Source organism: Lineus longissimus, chromosome 8 (genome assembly GCF_910592395.1).
Source record: "Lineus longissimus chromosome 8, tnLinLong1.2, whole genome shotgun sequence".
NCBI lineage: Eukaryota > Metazoa > Nemertea > Pilidiophora > Heteronemertea > Lineidae > Lineus > Lineus longissimus.
Window position 1 is genome coordinate 16,686,719 of NC_088315.1, and position 20,171 is coordinate 16,706,889.

General features: G+C 41.0%; 1 protein-coding gene across 1 annotated transcript in view; it reads left to right on the plus strand.

Annotated features, from left to right (window-relative positions):
* Positions 1-18,477, plus strand: part of LOC135492807 (MFS-type transporter SLC18B1-like) — a 25,843-nt gene extending 7,366 nt beyond the window's left edge. The window contains exons 2-10 of the mRNA XM_064779450.1: positions 11,237-11,305; positions 11,688-11,781; positions 12,474-12,616; positions 13,973-14,071; positions 14,357-14,445; positions 14,888-14,986; positions 15,761-15,835; positions 17,519-17,612; positions 17,972-18,477. Coding sequence (XP_064635520.1) covers positions 11,237-11,305; positions 11,688-11,781; positions 12,474-12,616; positions 13,973-14,071; positions 14,357-14,445; positions 14,888-14,986; positions 15,761-15,835; positions 17,519-17,612; positions 17,972-18,163 — 954 coding nt within the window. The 3' untranslated portion in view covers positions 18,164-18,477. The remainder of the gene's footprint in view (positions 1-11,236; positions 11,306-11,687; positions 11,782-12,473; positions 12,617-13,972; positions 14,072-14,356; positions 14,446-14,887; positions 14,987-15,760; positions 15,836-17,518; positions 17,613-17,971) is intronic.
* The last annotated feature ends 1,694 nt before the right edge of the window (positions 18,478-20,171 follow it).

Genomic DNA, 20,171 nt, shown 5'->3' on the forward strand with positions numbered 1-20,171 from the left:
TTACTCAATGAATTATTTTAGATTAAGCTAAAAATAAAATGCATAAAAGTCTTCGAATTCGAATTCGAAGGCGGTCGCATCCGTTGTAACCGTTCTCAACTGATAAATGTGAAATCCCCAACATGACAGTTAACAACAACTTGTACAAAGTCAGATGGAATTGAGCAGCTCAGGCATGTCAACCAGATATTATTGTAAACGCGAACTGCATTGCGCAGACTTTAAACACCTCAACACGCACATTTATTTTTATGACATCACACCTCCTTCGGACATGTCGGACCCTTTTTTGCGCGTTTAATATCTCACTGCTATTTTGAAGATCGTGCGTCTTGATAGAAAAATAGTCCGTCATCCTACCCTGAGAGGGTTACCTAGAAGTAACATACACTATCTGCACCAGGGATTTCTGCTAATGATTAAAAAAGACAATTCATTTTGGGGCATATTCGCGGCGCTCTGCAAAATAATAATATTCCAACGAGTGGAAACAATATTCATCCCACTGTTGCTTACAAGCTTACAATCTTCATCTGCCATTGGCATGACTGGCAATAACTTTTGCGATATGCCTCGCGAGCCCTGCCATTCCTGCTAATAATATAGACATTATGTGCGCATAATTGTGGAAAAAAACGTTGATCACGCTGTAGATGATTTGTCCGGCTGCTGGGCGGCCGTTTTTAAATTTGTGTCACAGTGTTGAGGTGATGCGCAACGAGAAACGTGCCGTCGCTGATTACCATGCTTACCAGGGATTACTCGTAAGTGCTACCACACGAGCGTCTCGTTGTGCAATCCTTTCTTTAAAATACAAGCAGAATTAACTTTGTTGATACTGATTTGTTAAGACCAACACATTATATGGCCAACCGGAGGCTAATCCATTGCTCGACAACCAAGAATGGAACAAAATTAATCTGACAATCGTCATTTATAACCACAAAGCAAAAGGTATTACTTTGACAAAGCATGGTTTGACTTTACATTGACTCCTCGATTTCTGCTAGGCAATATATATTACTGCAGCGCAGTGTTGTCGCTAACACATGAGCAAATAGAAATGTGGCGGTCAGTGTGTGTCGACAGTGATCTTGATTTTATCGCAAAATTTTTAATTGATCGCAGATTTGGAAATATTTGAGCATCATCTCCACCTTTTAATAAAGTTGGTCTGCTGGGAAATTGCGACGGCTTTTTAACTGCTTACTTTACGAGTAAGTGAAACTTGAGAGAAGATGACGCAAAATAATTTGTTGTAAAATTGCAAATAAAAGTCCTTGGATTATCATAAAAGTCTGGTATAATAATAAAGCGAATTTGATAGAAGAATTAGAACCACCACAAGCAGTGCCTTCACAGTAACGTCACAGTGAAGGTTCTCGCCATCGCGCAGCGCGTTTTTAATGCATCGACCCGAGCAAAAATGATCGCTGCACACAGGTTCTTTTAGTCGGGATTGACATAACTGGCTGCTACATCAGAGTGGAAATTGACTAGGCAGCCTACAGCTTGGTAATAATGCCCTTTAAAATGTCATTCGTCCTTTAAGGCCAATTGGTTGGCGCATTGCTAGTGAATACTTTGGGACACAGCATTTGGCACCGTGTTTGAGGGAAGTGGCATCAATCTGTTTTTCTATAAGGCATTTCCAGCATGTATTGGGGCTTCAGAGAGATAATCACCAATGTATTAGCTGTTCATTTGACTTAGTGTGATGAGGGAATTACCTCCGTCTCCAAATGCTATACTCACTTTCTGTTTAATTGGGCGTGCATAAGTAGTCACTGGTCTAAAATGCTTTGCTGAGTTTTCACAAATCTCCAGCATTTGTCCGTCACCTGTTCAGAAAGCATTGAGTCCTCTGCCGTATGTCTGTCATTTTGTTGAGTTGGCCTTGTCGTGGTGTGAATTTTAAGTCCCTCCCTTCCCCCTATGCAACCGCCCCGTTCATAAACTCTCCTGCCACTAGCTCATTAAGAAGCACGTTATACATGTTTAAGTTTAAGATTACAATACAGTGATATCAATGGAATAGTTTCATGACATACTAATTCTGTTTACAACAATACTATGTTGTGATTACTGTTTATATTGATACTCGTAGATGAAGATTACTCGTATTTCTTCTGTTGTATGACCGGAGGTAATGGAGGCAAGTCCATGCAACCTGCGATGGCCGCCGCAAACGAGCAATTATCGTTGCAGTCGATTTTAATCGCTCATATGTGGGGCACTTCCAGAGGGCATGCTGCCAGTTTGATACATTGCCCCTCCAGTGAGTCGTGCCCAAAGTGTAATTTCTGTGTAAAATAGGCCTTTTAAGGGTTAAAGCCTCGATACGCAGGGTACTTTGCCTTTATGACCCAATATCACTGAGGACCGAGTATTGCAAATGAAGCAAGTAGAATAAATACATGAATTTGTGTGAAACCATCCATCCGGTTCAAACAAAAACGAGAAAAGGTTCAGGCCGACAAAAACTCCATCAAGTTATGAAATTTTCACTTTAAAATACGCAAAAGGGAAGTGCCGTTAAGACTTAAAGTTGGGACTTTTTTTTGTTTAAAAGTCATGATTTTCAGTTTTGGCCATTTTTGTATCGGCCATGTTACCCCAGTCAGAGAAATACGAAATGAACCATTCGAATATTCTCAATAAACGGCCCACATCCCTTCTTTGGAATGGTGTCCCTAATTACTCCACAGTTACTTTGACAAATACATGTATGTTGTAACTCTTTCTCATAGTGTGACTTTGATGGCCCTTTTCAAAACCAAGTGAATGCTTTACCATCCAATAAAACGCTAAGAAAAACATTCCATGGGCTCAATAGGAATTTGCAATTCTGCAGTTTGCTGCACTAAACTTCGTTGACAAGAGAATACATGTTCGGTTTAGATATAGTCAAAAACTTTGAAGCGAAAAAATATTCCAACTTAAAGTCTTCAGGACCCGTATTTAACGTTGGAAAGTTCAGAGCACGAAATGTTTTTGTGGTGGCTTGGACATTTTCTGGTTTATATTTGAAACTAACAGATGGTTGGCACGAAACTCCATGCCAGCTTTCTACTTGCCTTATATCTTCAGTCATATAAAAGTATAAAGCATAAGTACATGTATAAGCGACATAACGTTGGCATGGGAGTGTTAACAATTGCGTTTCAAGTAATGTCAAACGACCACTAAACCGTCCAAATAAAAAGGTCAGTTTAGAAATATCATGAAAATATGATTATTCAAAAATATCATTTCCTTGCGCTATTTTGATAACTTGTCCTTTTCTTCAAATACCTTTTTCTAACACTCATTCGTTCAAAACGTTTGTCCACTTAGGCGAATATGAGATCAAAAACATATTGAAATGATGTTGTGAGTTACATTTTAACTTTGCCAGTTGGCCGGCATCAAAAGATCACGAAAGAATATTTAGGTCTATTCATTAATAATGGCAACAATCTGACAAAGTAAAAATCACATGAAAATCTCGATATTTAATAATCTCTCCTTTAGGCCCGTACACCAATTTAGAATTACTCTAGACTCGGCTCTGAGACACCATGCCAGCAAAAACTAGTGAACCTGCCCACATTATATTTATTCATAGACTCATTTATAGTTATTCCTTTGTTAGGAGTCATCATAGGCCTTGATTGGTGCGGGGGTTCTCTGAATGACAAGCCACCGGGCAAGCCACGCTGTTGGTCATTATCAAAATCACAGGCCATGTCGATGGTTGTCATAAACTGTTACGCACACTGTTATTCTTCAAGGTTCAATTAGGCCTATTAAAGGTATAGAATTAGGATACAATGACCGGGCCTGAATGGATTATTTGGTTCAAGACTAATGAACCAATACAGAATGTCACAAAATGAATGTCACCATTTTCTTTTTCGGGGATGCTCCTCTCCGGAGTCTTCTGAATCGCTTCCTTGAAATAAAATTCTTATAATGATTTCTTGGCCAGCTGCCTTGGCAATAAATAGCCTGGGGCGAATTAAAGAAAAATACACATTTTCACTTATACACTCTCTGTATTCTAACTTAGAATTACACTGAATTCAGACATCGACTGGAAACTAGAGTTCGTCTTCTACAATTTCAACAAAATTCAGTCCCGCGTTTTCGTCATCCAGGTTAACGAAGTTTTGTGGTCCATCCTCAATGTCGTCATCATTCCTGAACACCGCCGCCTCGAATCCATTCTCGATAACTTCAGGAGTCACAGCACCCTAGGCATTGCTGAAAATGTTTGTAACGTCTAGTAGTGAGACAGGCGGACACCGACCCTCCTCATCTGTATTCTCGACTCTCCAATTTTTCCAAGCCTTCTTGGCGTGATTTTGAATGATTTCATTACACTGACATCCAGTGGCTGTGCAAGTGAAGTTCATCCCGCAGGAATAAAGTCAAGGATCCCACCCATCTCGGTGACGTCACCTCCAAATTCCTCGGTCCTGTGAACTCTGTAGCGGTCTACAAGCAGGAGAAACTGTTCGCAGTGGTCGGCCTCGACATGGGGTTGAAACACGTGTTCTATCCAGTGGCGAATGGTTTCCTGCTTCATCCATCCAGTATCAGAAGAAGTGAAACGTACATTAGCCGGAATATCCTTCTGTTCGAGTGCTTCCAACTGTCTCACAAAGCCGCGACGTATGAATGTAATATGGGCAGGTAACTTATCCCCAGCTGCTGTGACACACAATGACACGGTACATCCTAATTTGGTGTTTGATTTGGATGTTCTAACATCAACAGATTTGGTTCCTTTAGTGTTGCAGGTGTAAAGTGGTCGACAGTCAAAAAGTACGAAGGTTTGGTCCATGTTGAACACGAATTGTAGGACAATTTCGAATTGTTGAATGATTTCAGCAACATTGTCTCTGAACACCCTTACTCTTGCAGCAGCATCCGCAGGAAGACCTGTCGTGTTTTTGTGTACCTTCCGAAATGAAACGTCCTTTCTTTTCATGAAGTCGTGAACCCAACCGCTTGATGCACGAAAGTGATGAAGAATTGGTATAGATTGTTCAATTTCCTCGCGCCGAACTTGCGTAAGTGCGTCCCATCCAATTTGAAACAACTCCATCGCCCTTTCTTGGACGTCATAAACGGCTACAGGCAGACGTTTTTCTCTTTGTTGCAGCAACCATCGATGAAGGTCATCTTCTACATTTGGCCACAGCCCAACCAGTTTAGCTTTCACTTTACGTGCAGCACCGTTATTTTCCTGCCTGTCAAGTTCCAGCTCGGCCCTATTCCATCTACGAAACGTTTCCACAGGTATCCTGTATAGTGGTCAGCAAACTGACGGAGGCTGGTGACTGTCCCATTTGCTAGGGCCGTTTCTAGATCTCCAAGATAATGCAGTTTTTCTGATACACTGTAACTTCTTTTTCTCTTTTTCAATGGCTCAGGGGCTTCCATACTGCCTCAGTTCTCTGCCAGATCAACATTGCGAAAAGTGCCAACACGAAACATCATAAAAGCCTGTCTACACGTAACTCTTGTCTTGTCTCGTCCTATTTGGACTCATCAATTTCAATGACCAATGATTAAAGGGGCCTATGTGGTATTCATCCCTTATCTGTCATACAATGCATTATTACGGGCCCACCCAAGCTATCAGTCGTTCTTCATGGCACAATAACCTCACCATTGCTAATCGGTCTTATGACACAAAAGAGTTATGAATAAATATAATGTGGGCAGGTTCACTAGTTTTTGCTGGCATGGTGTCTTAGAGCCGAGTCTAGAGTAATTGACTACATGTACTTTTTTGCATGGTCTTCGAATTTCTAAGAAATGTCATAACAGAAAGTTGCAATTCTTACAGCAGCACTACACTCTATACGAAATTTTTCATGAACAAATCTTCCTGAAATTATCTTGAAACATGGGGCTCTATGAAAATGTGCTGCAATATACCCAAAATATCATCTGCATTTCTCTACTAAAACGCAACATTATCATACCATTCCATGGGTCTTACACCAACATAACCAAAGGTGGATAATTGCACCTAATTTATTTTGAATGTTTACTTAATAGTGATGCAACATGGTCAGTCAGTCCGGGCAAAAGCCCGAGGCTAGTTAATCGAACAATGATCAAGTATGTGAGTCAGACAGTCATCTATCAGAGACTTTTTGAAAGAAGCAGCCTAAGGGATTTTTTTCCACGGTTCTATAAGACCAGGTTTATAGCACAGCTTCATGCATGAACCAACGGTGATTTTAGGGCAGCATAACAAAGTTGTCGGCTGCTTCCCAAGAACCGCCAATTCTTCTTTCTGATAGAAAAGTTATCTATGCCAGAGGCAGTCAATTCATGTTTGACAATAATGCATGAGTGGCTAACACAAAAGTAGTAGACTGTGTGCATGTCATGAGCAGGTCCAAGCTGAAGAGTTGGATCGAAACGACGAAAAGGTGACTTCGATAAATTGAATGATCTTGAATATTCGAAACGTTAAGCTAGCTTTGCATTTAGGGCTGTGGGTTGAACAACAATCACACATCGTTGCAATTACTGATGGCTGACAACGTTTCTTGCCATTTTTTGATAGGAACAGTAGTTTTTGAGATATATTTGTTCTTGTTGAGTTTGAACGCTTTATGGCCGAGTATGAAAGTCGATTATCCTAACGATAATGTTCCTAAAACTAACCGTGTTGATATTCAATACACTTTCATTTAATTTAAGCTACTACCGGATTTGATGTCACATTTTTGAAAACGACCTTCACAATTACTCGTTTCTGCTAAAGCGAAGTACCGTTTTGGTTTTGTAAAATAAATTGTTAAAAAACGATTGCTCGTAGGCCGAGTTCAGACAACTGCAAAACCACTCAAAAAAGAACAATAATGTACATAGTTATATTCAGCTAGACTTTAAGATACTGCCTTTTCATTATATTTGAAATGCATAAAGCTAAGTCACTCCTTTCAACACGGCCACGGTTGGGTGTCCCCCCCCCCTCCATGAAAAACTAAATAGATATTGAACACTGTGAGTTCTCAACATGGTAAAGTCTAATCAACTACTAATTCATTCTGACTAATTTGACCCGCCTATCATGAATTTTTTTTATTGATGTCAATATGTTATAGTTGAATAAGGTCTAGAAATATTGTTTAGACCTATCAGAATGGTATCAATAACAGCGACATTGTTTTTTACATCGCAACTGACATCATAATATTATGTCAACAGTTACTTTCGTTATAATGATATTACCAGATGTTTCCTACCCAGCCTGGTGTGTAAATATGACAGAACCCATTGTTCATGTCTTGGAAGTCCTTTAGATACAATTTACATGAACATGACAATATACTAGTATTTACCTACATCTACAGCATGTTGAACGTCAATGTTTTGTAAACTGACGACCGCCTCGCCTTGCAGCAGGAATATTGGTCCTACTCTATGCTGTGACTGTCTCCTGTCAGTCATGTCAGCACCTCAGCTCAAAAGACAACAAAGCTAGAGGTATATATGACCCTGTCGCAGAAACTATCAGCGATAATCTCCAGCATTCATTTAACCTGTCTTACCCTTTAACTGTACTATGCCAGTGTCCGTGTCACAACTCAGCAAGGATGGCAAGACACAGCGTAACTGCTGATCCATGGCCATCCCAACATATATACTCTGTCCTTTTGATAGTCTCCCCGGTTTCTGACTGTATAGCAGGACAAATTTCAGCATGCGTCATGTTGTGACTGTCACATGTAAGTATTTACTCAACAGGCCACGGATGGATGTGACTGTTTCCCTGGGACAATCAGCAATTGTTTCAACTACGCGGTTCCTACGTTAAAGCTGTGACTGTAATGACAGTCTTGTTTCAGTGTCCCAACACCATAAATCAAATATGAAAAACAAGATGTGATAGTCCCATACTCCACGTTATGCTTTGGCACTCTGGTCTAGGTCTCCACAGAATGGGAATGACAGTGTTTGTCTTCACATAAACAATCAACAACTATAATTACCAATTAGACCTGCGATATGCTGAGAAGTCTCCTATTATTCTCACATCTCAGCCAACATGGATATTCTCACGCATTTTGACATGTGCTATAATGCGACAGCCTATTATAAGTGTCACATCTCAACAAGCATGGAAAGACGACAGGGTCTGACTGTCTGTCCACGGACATGACAGAATCATTCAACTATATTCCACTACATTTAGGCGTGTTAGGCGTGCGATATGCTGCGACATCTTGCATTAGTGTCATATCTTAACATACACGGTTAGACGGTGATGTGACTATATTTCCAGAAAAAATCTGCGATTAGTCCTGCACCGTATGGTCTGCGCTATTATCTGATAGTCACCTACTGTTTCACCTCAACTGACTCGGAAAGACGGTACGTGTCTCTCTAGGAACAATCTGCAATTTATTCCAACTCTTTAGGTCATCGTTATGCTGTTATAGTCTCTTATTATTGTAACATCTCAACATAAATGGAAAGACGGGATGTGTCTTTCTCTACTAGTAGGAACAATCATATCTAACTTTTAGGCCCGCGTTATGTTGCGACAGTCTCCCATTGGTCATGATGTGTCACACCTAAACAGACAAGGAAGAACAGAATAGTGAATGTCTCTCCAGGAATTGCAATTCACTTCACAAAAGATGTGGCTGTGTCTCTAGAAACAATCAAACATAATCCTTACCACCTGGTCCAAAGTTATGTTGCGACTGTCTTACACATGTCCAGCAACTCAACAGGTAAAGACAAAGGGGACGCGCCCGTCATGCTGTAAACAGTCAGAAATATTTCAAGGTCGATTTATGATGTGACTAATAGTGGCATACACAGTCTCGAATTTTTGTAATTAGTTACTGTTGTTCCCTGGGAGGTGATTTTGAATCTATTCATGTCACCCAGTTCGGTATCATTGTTCTTTGCAGTGGGTTGACTTTGGTGAGAATTAGTTTGGTTTAAGACAAGTGTCTTGTGGAAAAAACACACCACTAAATTCTTCAGACGACGGACAAAATCAGGAGATCGCTAAAGACTCATCACAGAGCAGAGCGACTGCTTATGCACGATAAATTCATGAACACAGATTCAGTATTGCGCTTTGTGACGGCGATTGTTGCCTCATTACAATGAACGGTTAACATCAAGTAAGATGGAAAGTTATACAGTGCGTATCAAAAAAAGGTAATCCGAGATCAGAGAGTTGATATGCCAAGGTTACTGATTTTGACAACCTTCGTTTGCGTTACCATTTGACCGGAGCCCATCACATTTCTATCATCACTTCTGTTACACATTGACCGATTACAGTGTTATTGAAAAATGATCCGATCAATTTCACTTTTTCCAAGTCGCCCCCCCCCCGGCCCCCAGCATAAAGAATGAATGTGGCCTTTAGACTGTTCTTCCTACTTGTAGAGCAGTGTGTGCGGGCGACTTTTAACTTCAATTTTGTAAGTGCTCTACGGCTCCTAAATTTCACGCTGGTCCACCTTCGGAAGACACGCCAACCTTTCCAAACTTTCCCACCATAATTTGACCCTACTACATCTCAATGTCCTATGTGGTGGAGAAAACACCAGATTTTATGTTTGCCTTTGGAATATCTATGTAAAAAAGCAATTAATTGGCTCTTGCGTCATATGTTCGCGAACCTCGCTGTTTGGAAACGCTGAAACACAGATTGGCACATTTTCTGTTTTCCCCTCATGGTTTTTCTTCTAGTTTGCTTTTGTATGGAAACATTTAAATATGGGGGACAAACACAGGAATGATGTTTCACTGGCTTAAACATCCACTTTCGGGAACTTAGATCCTCGAAAATTCATATTTTGCTAAAAGAAAAAGTGGAAAGTAAGGTGTATGTAACCCTTGCAAGTTTATTGTTGGTCAAATAAAAAAGAAAACCTGTTTTGATTGAGGGACGAATGTATTTTTAGCTCAAAAGAAACATTTCTATAGACACACATTAAATGATTACCTGACATCAGGAAGTTGTGGTCATTCAGTGTTGTTCGTATAAGTCTTATTATGTTGAATGATCCAAAAAAGAAATTAGTAGTTTGGTGTGATAATCCGATGTGGTATATTGCGAGATAATCACCGACGAATAAGGGTCTTTGACAGTAATGGCTAAATGATAATGTGATTGACAGTTATTTTGCCGTTTTGTTGCCTAATGCACCAACCGAGCAGCAAATATCATGAACCATTTATTGATACTGCGGTTTTATTTACATATGTATAAAAAGGTGATGGCATCCGGTGGTTTTAAGATTTTGTCTGTTCAGAGGCTGCAGTAATGACAGACTGACGTTTTTATTGTTAATTTCTGAAGCACAGCGCTACTAATATAAAACGCGCTACTAATACAAACGCTATGTCGACGCACCAGTCTATCTCCGCCTTGCGAAAGTGAGGCGCGGAAAAAAGTGTACAACACACTGACGCGAGGAATCGCTCTGATACGAACTTGGCTAAACTCGATTCACACTGATAGCGACCGTCAACGGTGTCATATGGACGCACGCATACCATGCATTGCAGATCGGGTAAAATCCTAAAATAATGTTTTTTTAAATAACACACTTAATGAGGTTAATGTTTATTTCTTAATGCTTATTTGGAATCGTCAAAGGCCAACGCGTTAAATAAACGCATCGATTGTCATCAACATAATTATGATAGGGGAAGAGCCTGCCCGGGAAGGACACTCAATAAATGAATTGCCTCTGGTTCGCATAGATGACTTTTTACAAAAGATAGGCAACGGCATATCTTATCCGCCTCCTATGTTTCATTGTGGAACTGACAACTATCATAAATATTGAGCACGCTGATCATAATGGTCGGACTTATCGCACCCCTGCAAACCAACATGTAAATAACCGTTTAATAGATCATACTGTCGAAAGGTATCGAAAAACTGACGAAAGGTCTCGGAATTCAAGAACTCGAGACTTTACGAGAGGCATCGCCACTGAGCGTGTAATCCGATTAGGCGTCCCTGCACTTTACGAGTGATTTACGAGAGATTTCGTGACCGATGCAGATTTCGAGAGTTTTCCGAGAGAAAAACGAGAGTTGGTGTTCGTAGTGAAACTGTACACTGCAAACATATGTCAAAAGATAATTTTTGGAGGTGGGTCATTTTCACCCTCTGGCTACTTCAGTTTCACCCCACTCTACGCTGAGACTACTCCTATTCTGTATGTACATTATTCTCCTTCAGGGGTTGTCAGAGACATCAATCGGGATAGGTTTTATGGTCGGACCCGCTTTAGGGGGTGCTTTATACCAGGTAGGTATCAATCCGTACTCTTGAAAGATGCTCACGGATAACAAGAACGGAGTGGGGTGTTTCTACAGAGTTTTCAGCGGAAAATAGCGGCCATCACAACCTGGGATTGTGCCAGTGTATAACTGCATTTCTATCCTCGCGGTGGAACCACAGTTATTACGAACGGCGTACCCCTTTAAACCCACGCGTCGATTCGAGCCGCCCGCGGGAGAAATTCACCTTGAACACCCGGGTGGAGAGTGCCTCATCTTGCAGCCCGGCCCGCCATAGACGATCAGGCTGACGAAATGGACTGCATCGGCGTCTCCATTGACAGTTTGGTACTCGTAAGCGTTTGGCCAACTTTTGCTGACTTACGACCGGACAATTCTTTGTCTTTCAGGCTGGTGGTTTCATGGTCCCCTTTTTCGTGGTAGGGGTGTGTATGTTAATTAGTGCTTTTCCTCCCATGTGTTTGATTCCGAAACAATTAAAATGTAAGTACAGATATGTTGAAATCACGAATAATACTGGACTGGCATCCCGTCCTAGTTTTATCTGAGATATATATGTATTCACAGAACAACAGATACAAGCACTACACTCCGGACGCAGTGGACCGGCCTCGTTCATAAGAAGACCCAATTAGGATGAAGCAATGGATTGCCCTGGTGGTCCAGCACTACCGCGAAAAAAATAAAGACCATTTCTTGTTACTAAAAGCATCTGCTTAGACTTCTGGCCTCTTTTTTATCTTTGATCTGTACGCATAAATCGGTCATGAAAACCACAATACCTTTCCCCATGCGGTGGTTTTAAAAACTAAAACACCGCGAAAACGAGATATTTTTGTTCGAGCGACCTGCGATAATTTTACAGGTTTTTTGTTTCCATGCCTGCCGCCGATCTTTTTATATTAAATACTGTGTCGTCTAATAACAATTCTTCAGGCAGTCGCCAGTATCTAGCAAGAAACTGGGTCGGAGGATGGTACCACGAATGACCACCACGCGTCACTAACTAGAAATATATCGGGTTGCACAATGAAAATGAGTATACTATACAAGGTAAAAATGTTGTCTAAAACCTCGGTTTTGGTTTACATTTTGGCTTCACCCTTGCAGTGTTTGGTGAGCAACCAATACCTCCAGTTCGGTATCAATTCCTTAAACAGTGCTTTACTTTTCAGCTGCAGATCAAGTACTGGAAAAGTCGCCGTCGATATGGCGCTTACTGACGAGGCCAGCCATTCTTATGTCCTGCCTATCTTTTGCGTTGGCGTCGCTTATCATAACCTTTCAGAATCCTGTACTGGGGAAGCACCTCGAACAGGTAAGTTTTTGCACAAAAACATGAGGTTTTGTAAGCAAATATAATCCTAGGCCTATATAGCAATATAGAATACCGGATGACTCGCAGTCAGAAGCTGAACCTTGACTTGGCACGCACTTGACACGCAATGGCCGGAGTTTACATGGTGCGTAATGATATGTCCGTCATTAACATAAAGTATGCTACTGTAACCTAATGACGGCATGGCATCCACATGATATTCTTCATGATACATGTAGATTCGCACAAGTATGTAACAAGATCAATAATTTGTTCGAATAAATCGTCTGATAATTCGTCAACGAGTGAACCAGAGTAACATTATAAAGGGTGTTTAAAATGTTTAACTGTTAAAATGTAAAATTTAAAAGCAGGAAGAAACAAATTGCAATTTCAATGTTTCGATTTCTTGTCTGTGATCAGATTCTCTGATGTAGTCAAACATGGCACAGTGATCAATTGTATTTGTAATGTGGAGTCGCAGTACACACGGTTCTCATTCGTAAAGCATAGTAAAATTCTGATAGCAGCCGATTTGTTGTGTTAATTTTCATCATATGCACAAAGCAAAGTTATTTCACAACATCTGGTGAAGTGCTGAATATGTAAGAGAACACCTGCTATACATGCTTCCCGAAATTGGTGGCTTATATTGGAACTAACCTTTTCCCCCTTGTCCGTCATTAAAGGCATTCAAGTGTGTTGGTCAACCATGACTATCTCCTTTGTCCCTCCACCATAAGGCCTAGTTTCCCCTTATGACATCACTATTTCGGACACTCAGCGCCCCATTTCTGGAAAGATGTATAGTCCGATGTGCTTGAACATATCTAGAGTGACGCAACCACTCTCTCGATTACATTATAGACTGAAATTTATGACTGAAGTATCTCGATCTATTGACTTATCATCTCGATCAATTGAGATATTATCTCGATCGATTGAACTGTTAGCTTGAGGTATTTAGAGATCTTCTCTGGTTCTGTTGTGAACCTGATCCGAAATGTCGAAGCAATTGGTCAAACAGCGCGTACAAAATAGCACTTTCGATGACAATTTGAAGTCTCAATCGCATTTGATTACTATGCATGTAAACAACATGTGAGGCTTTACAATAATAATAATAACATTCTATTATATACGGCGCTGGCGAAATTTGGGAGTTTTCAAAAATCCCCGAAACGCCAACATGAACGCCTAATCCATTGTTCGACCTCTCCATAACTTTGTCGAACAATGGGATAGGCATTCGCGCTGACGTTTCGGAGGGTTGCAAAAATTTCCCATTGCCCTGAATTCCAACCGCAAAACTAGCTAAACAGTCTGTTGTTGTCTCCATGCTTTGTTTTTTTCCAGTTCCACCTCGGCACGGCGCTTCAGGGTCTCGTCTTCATCATTGTCCCCAGTTCTTACACAATAGCTGCACCGCTCATGGGAATTCTTATAGATAAGTGGGTAAGGTACCTTACACCGCCTCTAGTATTAGTAATGCACAACATCTCGAAAAGCAGTACCGTGGACAAGCAGTACCGCGGATATAGAAAAGGATTTTTCGATTCCCAAAGAAGATAGGTGCACATCGCACAGCAATGCGCCGGCCGACCTAAGTCAATACCCATTTGCGCACACCCGATATCCAAAATGGTGCCACTTGATTAAATTTGTAAAATTCGTCACTGTACGAGTTTGACAGATGCCTGATACTTTTTACTACATATATCAATATGTTCTTACTTCCAGAAATGCGGGAGGACCTGTACTGTGGTCGGAACCTTTGTTATGTCGGCGTTGTATCTTATACTGGGCCCCTGTCCCATATTCCACATGCAGTAGGTGTCACAATGGTGCAGTACTGTTTGCTAGCCTAGTGGTTAAAAATTTGATATTGATGTGCATCTAAAACGGTGGTCACTCCTATTATGATCCAACGGCGAATGCTAAACGGCATTTCATTGGCCACGAGAATTATCGACATGTTAACCGTCTTCTGATTGGTTTGTTTTGGATATTGAATCTCGAATTTCGTATTTCGAAGTTCGCATTCATGTTGGCAGTGCCAGTGTGTGCACTTGAAGCACATCTTGAGAAGCGTTAGGGATTTGAGAATTTGACAATCTATCCAGGCGGTGGTGATAAATGAGTCAAAATCCAGTCAATACAGCAGTCCAGTGATCCAGCTTTTTCGAATACCCAGAAAATATGTCGTTTTGTCGAGAGCTTGCCTGACTGAACTGTACGTGCGTTATCTAACATCGTTCTATTCTATTTCAGCCCAGAGTTATGGATGTCGGCAGTACCTCTTCTTACCAGTGGGTTGGCGCTCGCCTCTACCAGTATTCCTGGTTTCACACTGATACTGGAGGATGCAATGTAAGTCTGAACACATCTCAAAGGGATAAAATAGGCAGTAGCTTGTGTGTCAATTTCATGAGTGTCAGCAAAACAATTAGTAAGTCAGTTAGTCTGTTCATATAATGTTTTAAGAAGAAGATGAAGATCTAAATTTACCTCTCAATAAAAGCAGTTGCACGTCAGAATCGGTTATGTACGCAGTTGTTCTGTACAACACATTGTATGTCTTCTTGATATTTAATGATTTTCTACTTTGAAAACACATTTTTTTCTTTTTAATTTGTCTCAGTTGAAGCTACCGCATTTAGGCCGGAAGGAAGATTTTCTATACGCCATTTTACAATAACTAGCCGAAATTCTGCGAATTGGCGGGGGAATAAAACCGACGCCAAAACTCATTGATTTCTGTACCCCCGAGAGTTTCGGCGATATCTTTCAGTGCAAAACTAACAAGGCAATCTCGGGCAGCAATATGCCACGATCTTTTTTTCTTTTGGTTGTGACTTGGTTCTCATAAGACCAATATTTGATATTCGGAGTCAAGAATGGCATTCAGACAGAATCTCACCCCACATATAACAGGGCCCCAGGACTGATTCTCTCACAACAGGGCCATGGTAATTTTGTTCGTATTTAATCGTTGGACAGTTAAGGAAAATAGAAATACAGTCATAAACAATGCCGTTATGATAGTGCAGTTGTCATGCATGCAACTTTGCTGAAACTAGATGTTTTTAGTAATTATATATCTGTGTATTTGTAGGCCTACACGACCTGTTTTCCTTCTTTCAGAAAAGTAGGTTTCCCCGACTCTATGGGAACGAAGGGTATAGTCTCTGGAATAGTTTTGTTTTCAATGAACTTTGGGTGAGTATAGGGTCTGCGTTTGACGTCATCTTCGCTTACATGTAATCTCGGGGGACGTTCGGGCATTTGTAGAACGCCAGGCATATAAATGGACATCAGTGATGATGGAAGACCGAATAGTATGCATCCTGTGGATTAGCGTCGGTCATAGCTGTGATAACATTTTGCTCCTCCCGTCAAATCTTCCAGATAATTCACTCTACACACCGTGTTTACGTTGGTCTCACAGGTCTGAGAGCATCCAAAATCGGTCTTTGACAGTGAAAATCATTCATAAAAAACACGCCGACTATGTACAGTCATAATAAACCTTGAAATAATCATACAGAACGTACGACGAACATGCTATGGTTTGGCAGGTTTGGATGTACTTATTTTTGATGTGAAAGCGTTTTGCTCGCCGATTGAGTACGTGAAAAAGTTATGAGCTTGTAGATTTGGCAAATTTACTTTGAAAATGGCTTAGAAGTGTGATACAAGTACGTCATCAATTCGTTGCTGTTCTGTAGTACCTTTTGTGAATTTTTTTTTATATAATATGTAAATTTATTAATCAATCTTATGATTAAGAGGAGGCATAAAAAAAGCAATATGCTTAACGCTTATGCCCCCTCATTACACTCTTTACAAATTACATAAAACACAAGATGGACAACTGTAATTGACCGAGGTCAGATATCACAAGATATAATGTGCAGAGATATCAGCGAGTAAATCTTCGTGTTCTTTCAATGTAAGTTTGAACTACTGAAAATATAGATATATTTGTATCATGGGAGTAAGCCTCGTTACCAAAAAGAAAATCCTTTACAGTATACGGTAAAATTCTAGGTGGAGGAAATCTGTCCTCGAGTTCAAGTACAAACTGATGTCTCCGCGCAGTACACCGAGTGCAGTGAAAAAAGTAATGATATGGATTCTCAACTGGCTTGTCGAAACAATAATTACAAGACGGGTCAGCAATGACATGATTTATAAATAAATGATAATTCAACCCGCTGCAACCAGTCCTTAATCTACAGTGATATATATTCCTCTCTCTCGTTGTACCAAAGAAGTACCAGGCTTGGGGTTTAGGTTGACAAAACATATGACACAACATTTTTTGGAATATTCCAATTGAGGGCGCATTTCTAACTTCGCTTGGTAGACTATTCCAATCCCTGGTTGTAGCGGGAAAAAATGATCGATAATGATACTCAGTCCGGCATAGAAATGGTATAAAGTCATCTTGATTACGAAGATTGTATACACGATTATCACCCACCCTGGGAGGTAATAACTGTCTCAAATAGGTTGGTATTTCGCCATGAATGATTTTGTAAAACATAACTAATCTATGAATCTATGCGATACAAGTACGTCATCAATTCGTTGCTGTTCTGTAGTACCTTTAGTGAATTCGCTCAGTTTTGCAATCATGCGGGGCATGCTTTGTATGTGCTCCTTCGTGTTTTATAACGACATCGATTTGAAGTCCAGGTCGGAGCCCGCACTTGGATAAGGTAAGTACTGGAAGAAAAACATAAATATCCTGCCTAATTGCATGTGTATCACTCCGCCGCTCGGACTACGTGTACTTTAGAAACATTCCTTGTATTTTTTAGACAAGGTGGCCAAGACTTGTTTCTGGAAATAAATCGACGAAATGATGCAAATTATGAATTTTTTTCTGCCTTCCAGCGCATTTGTTGGGCCGATGAGTGCAGGAAATCTGGTTGATGCTGTGGGGTACGCCTGGGCATGTTCCGTCGTCTCCCTGGTAGCATTTGTAGTTGTAAGTATTGATTCTAGGCGCGATTCTAATTATACTACGCGTCATTGAAAACAGTTTCTACTTTAGATGGCTCCTTTTTGTCAGCATGTCATTTGGGTCATTGACACAAGACAAAACAACTTAAAAGTTTTTGTGACGAGTTCTTTGGAGTACACTCTTAAAAGTTAAGGTTTTTGAGCCTCTGAAAAGTGTAGTACATGCACACGATTCCTCTTCTGTGCATTCTTACCATTACGTTTCAAGAAGGGCACATCGGGTACATCTTCTTCCTTTAAGGTTACCAATTAAAATCAATTAAGAGGAGAATATGAACGCTTTCTGCCAATCAACTGTCTAAATCGTATCGTTCTTATTTCCAGGCGATTACTATTAGCATAACGTATGCCGTTTTGCATTATCAACAACGCTCCCTTTCGGAGACGGAAACACCTTTTCTCGCGGACGACAAGAATGACAAACTGAATGAATCGAGTCACATATTGATGAGAAAGATCCCAACGTATTCATCGCATTCTAGTGATAAGCTGTTATCATCGCCTTCTAGTGATTAGCCGTCATTATCACCATCTAGTCATTAGCCGTCAATATTGCAGTTCTGCAATGCGTGATGCACAAAATAGACAGGAACCTTTGCCATGGACACGAGATTACACAGGCACGTCTCAACTCTTGAGAATCAATTCCCTAGATTGCCACGAATCGGACATTTAAACGTGCTGATGTAATTAAGGGTGACTTTGATCTCCTGCTCTCCTCAGTCAGATGGACAGCTACACAAACCTAAAATCCCGGACAGTTATACCAGGTTCTGGCCTTCCCTCAAATGGATGTTCCTTTTCGCTACGTTGTGCGCCTTGTCCCCAATGATGTGCCATTGCTCTAATCTGCAGGGTGTGTCAGGTTTTACATGGTGCCGCATGTCTCATCTGAATGTGCCCTCAGCTTCATAGCGCAGTATCAGTGTTGCTATTACAGAGTCCAAGTCTTTTTTGGATATGCCATGCCTCTTTACTAGGCGTACTTAGTCTGGTCTGGATGTGACCTCTTCAAACGTTGTGCACCTTGTTACTACAGGGTGGACGGCCATGTCTCTACCCTTTGGAAAACGTATATCATTTTTACATGGTAAATCCACAGTTCACCATCATGGTGATCTGTCAGCACTTCACCATGATGAATTGGGACGGTGGAATATTCATCATGGTGAGCATGTTAAAATATGCATTCACCATGGTGAGCATGGTAAACTCCGATTTCATCACGGTGAATCCCTGATCATTTTCGTAAGGGTCGTCTTCTCTCCAAGGTATACAATTATTTCTTCCGGGTCTACCTGCTGGTCCAGGGTAGCAGGATATTAAATGCAAGGCAAGTAGAGATACCAAGAGCGATGTAAAGATCACATCGATCGTCACGGGTGAAATAACCGATAATCGTTGGGTGTAACATAAACGAAAGGTGTGAAAGAATAGCATGATGATCGTCTCAATCATTCGCATCGATTTCTTGGTTGACAGTTTCGTTTGCATTGATGGCATTCTATAACACCAACATACGGAGTTTGGAGATATGATTAGCACTTTGCCCGATGTCAGTTCTTAGCGCCAAACTCTCCAACAGTTTCAATCCCCCGGGTACCAGAGAGGAGCGACGATAATGCAAGCCAGGGCAAAGAGACCAGGGTCAAGTTATTCAAAACTAGTTTGGCCACTAACACTTGCGTCAACTTTACTCGGCGTTAAATCTAAGAGCTCAACTGAAGGGGATATCGCGTGCATGCAAAATATCACTATTTGAGTGCGACTTCTTTTCCAGAACCAGTTCCACCAACATCCTGCAATAGCTTCGTCTACAACAACAACAAAGCGAAGCTCCGCCGGTCTCGCAGTTTCACGTCTCGTCTTCTTTCGGGGAACGGTCACGAGAACCGCGGATACGCATACGACACCACACCGCAGTACGAAAACGAAATGGACACGCTGCAATCCCCCGACACAATAATCACGTCCACTAGTCACAGTGAACACTACCCACAGGACGAAACCATCCAGGATTTACAGGGTTACAAGAGGAAATTGAAGAGGACTTGACATTGCCTAGGGACGAGGCTGAGGTTGAAGAGCCTCAGTATGATGAGCCATTGGGTGCTTGTGGTGGGGAAGTTGAGGTCGAGGTCGACAGTGACCTGAAATATTGACGAACTGGCGTGGTCAAAACAACGATGTAAACAGTCAAGGATTATTCTTTTTAATATCAACATTTCTAAGTGTTTAACGGCGGCGCAACTAGACCAACCAGACCAGCTAGCTCCTGCCTATCCCCTCTTTAATTGTCTTTTGCATTTTCTTGTAGTGAGAACTTTACTGGAATGTGAACAACTGTAAAAAAATGAATGCAATAAATATGTTCAGTGTAAATCAGGGTGTTTTCCTTTCACCATAGAACATTGGTGCTGGCCCGCCTGAGGGCAGTTTTGTTCTGGCCATTCGCCACTTTCCTCTCACTCCCTGTCAGGTGATAAGTTTTGACCAATCAAAATCCCCGTACGTGTGTGGAAAC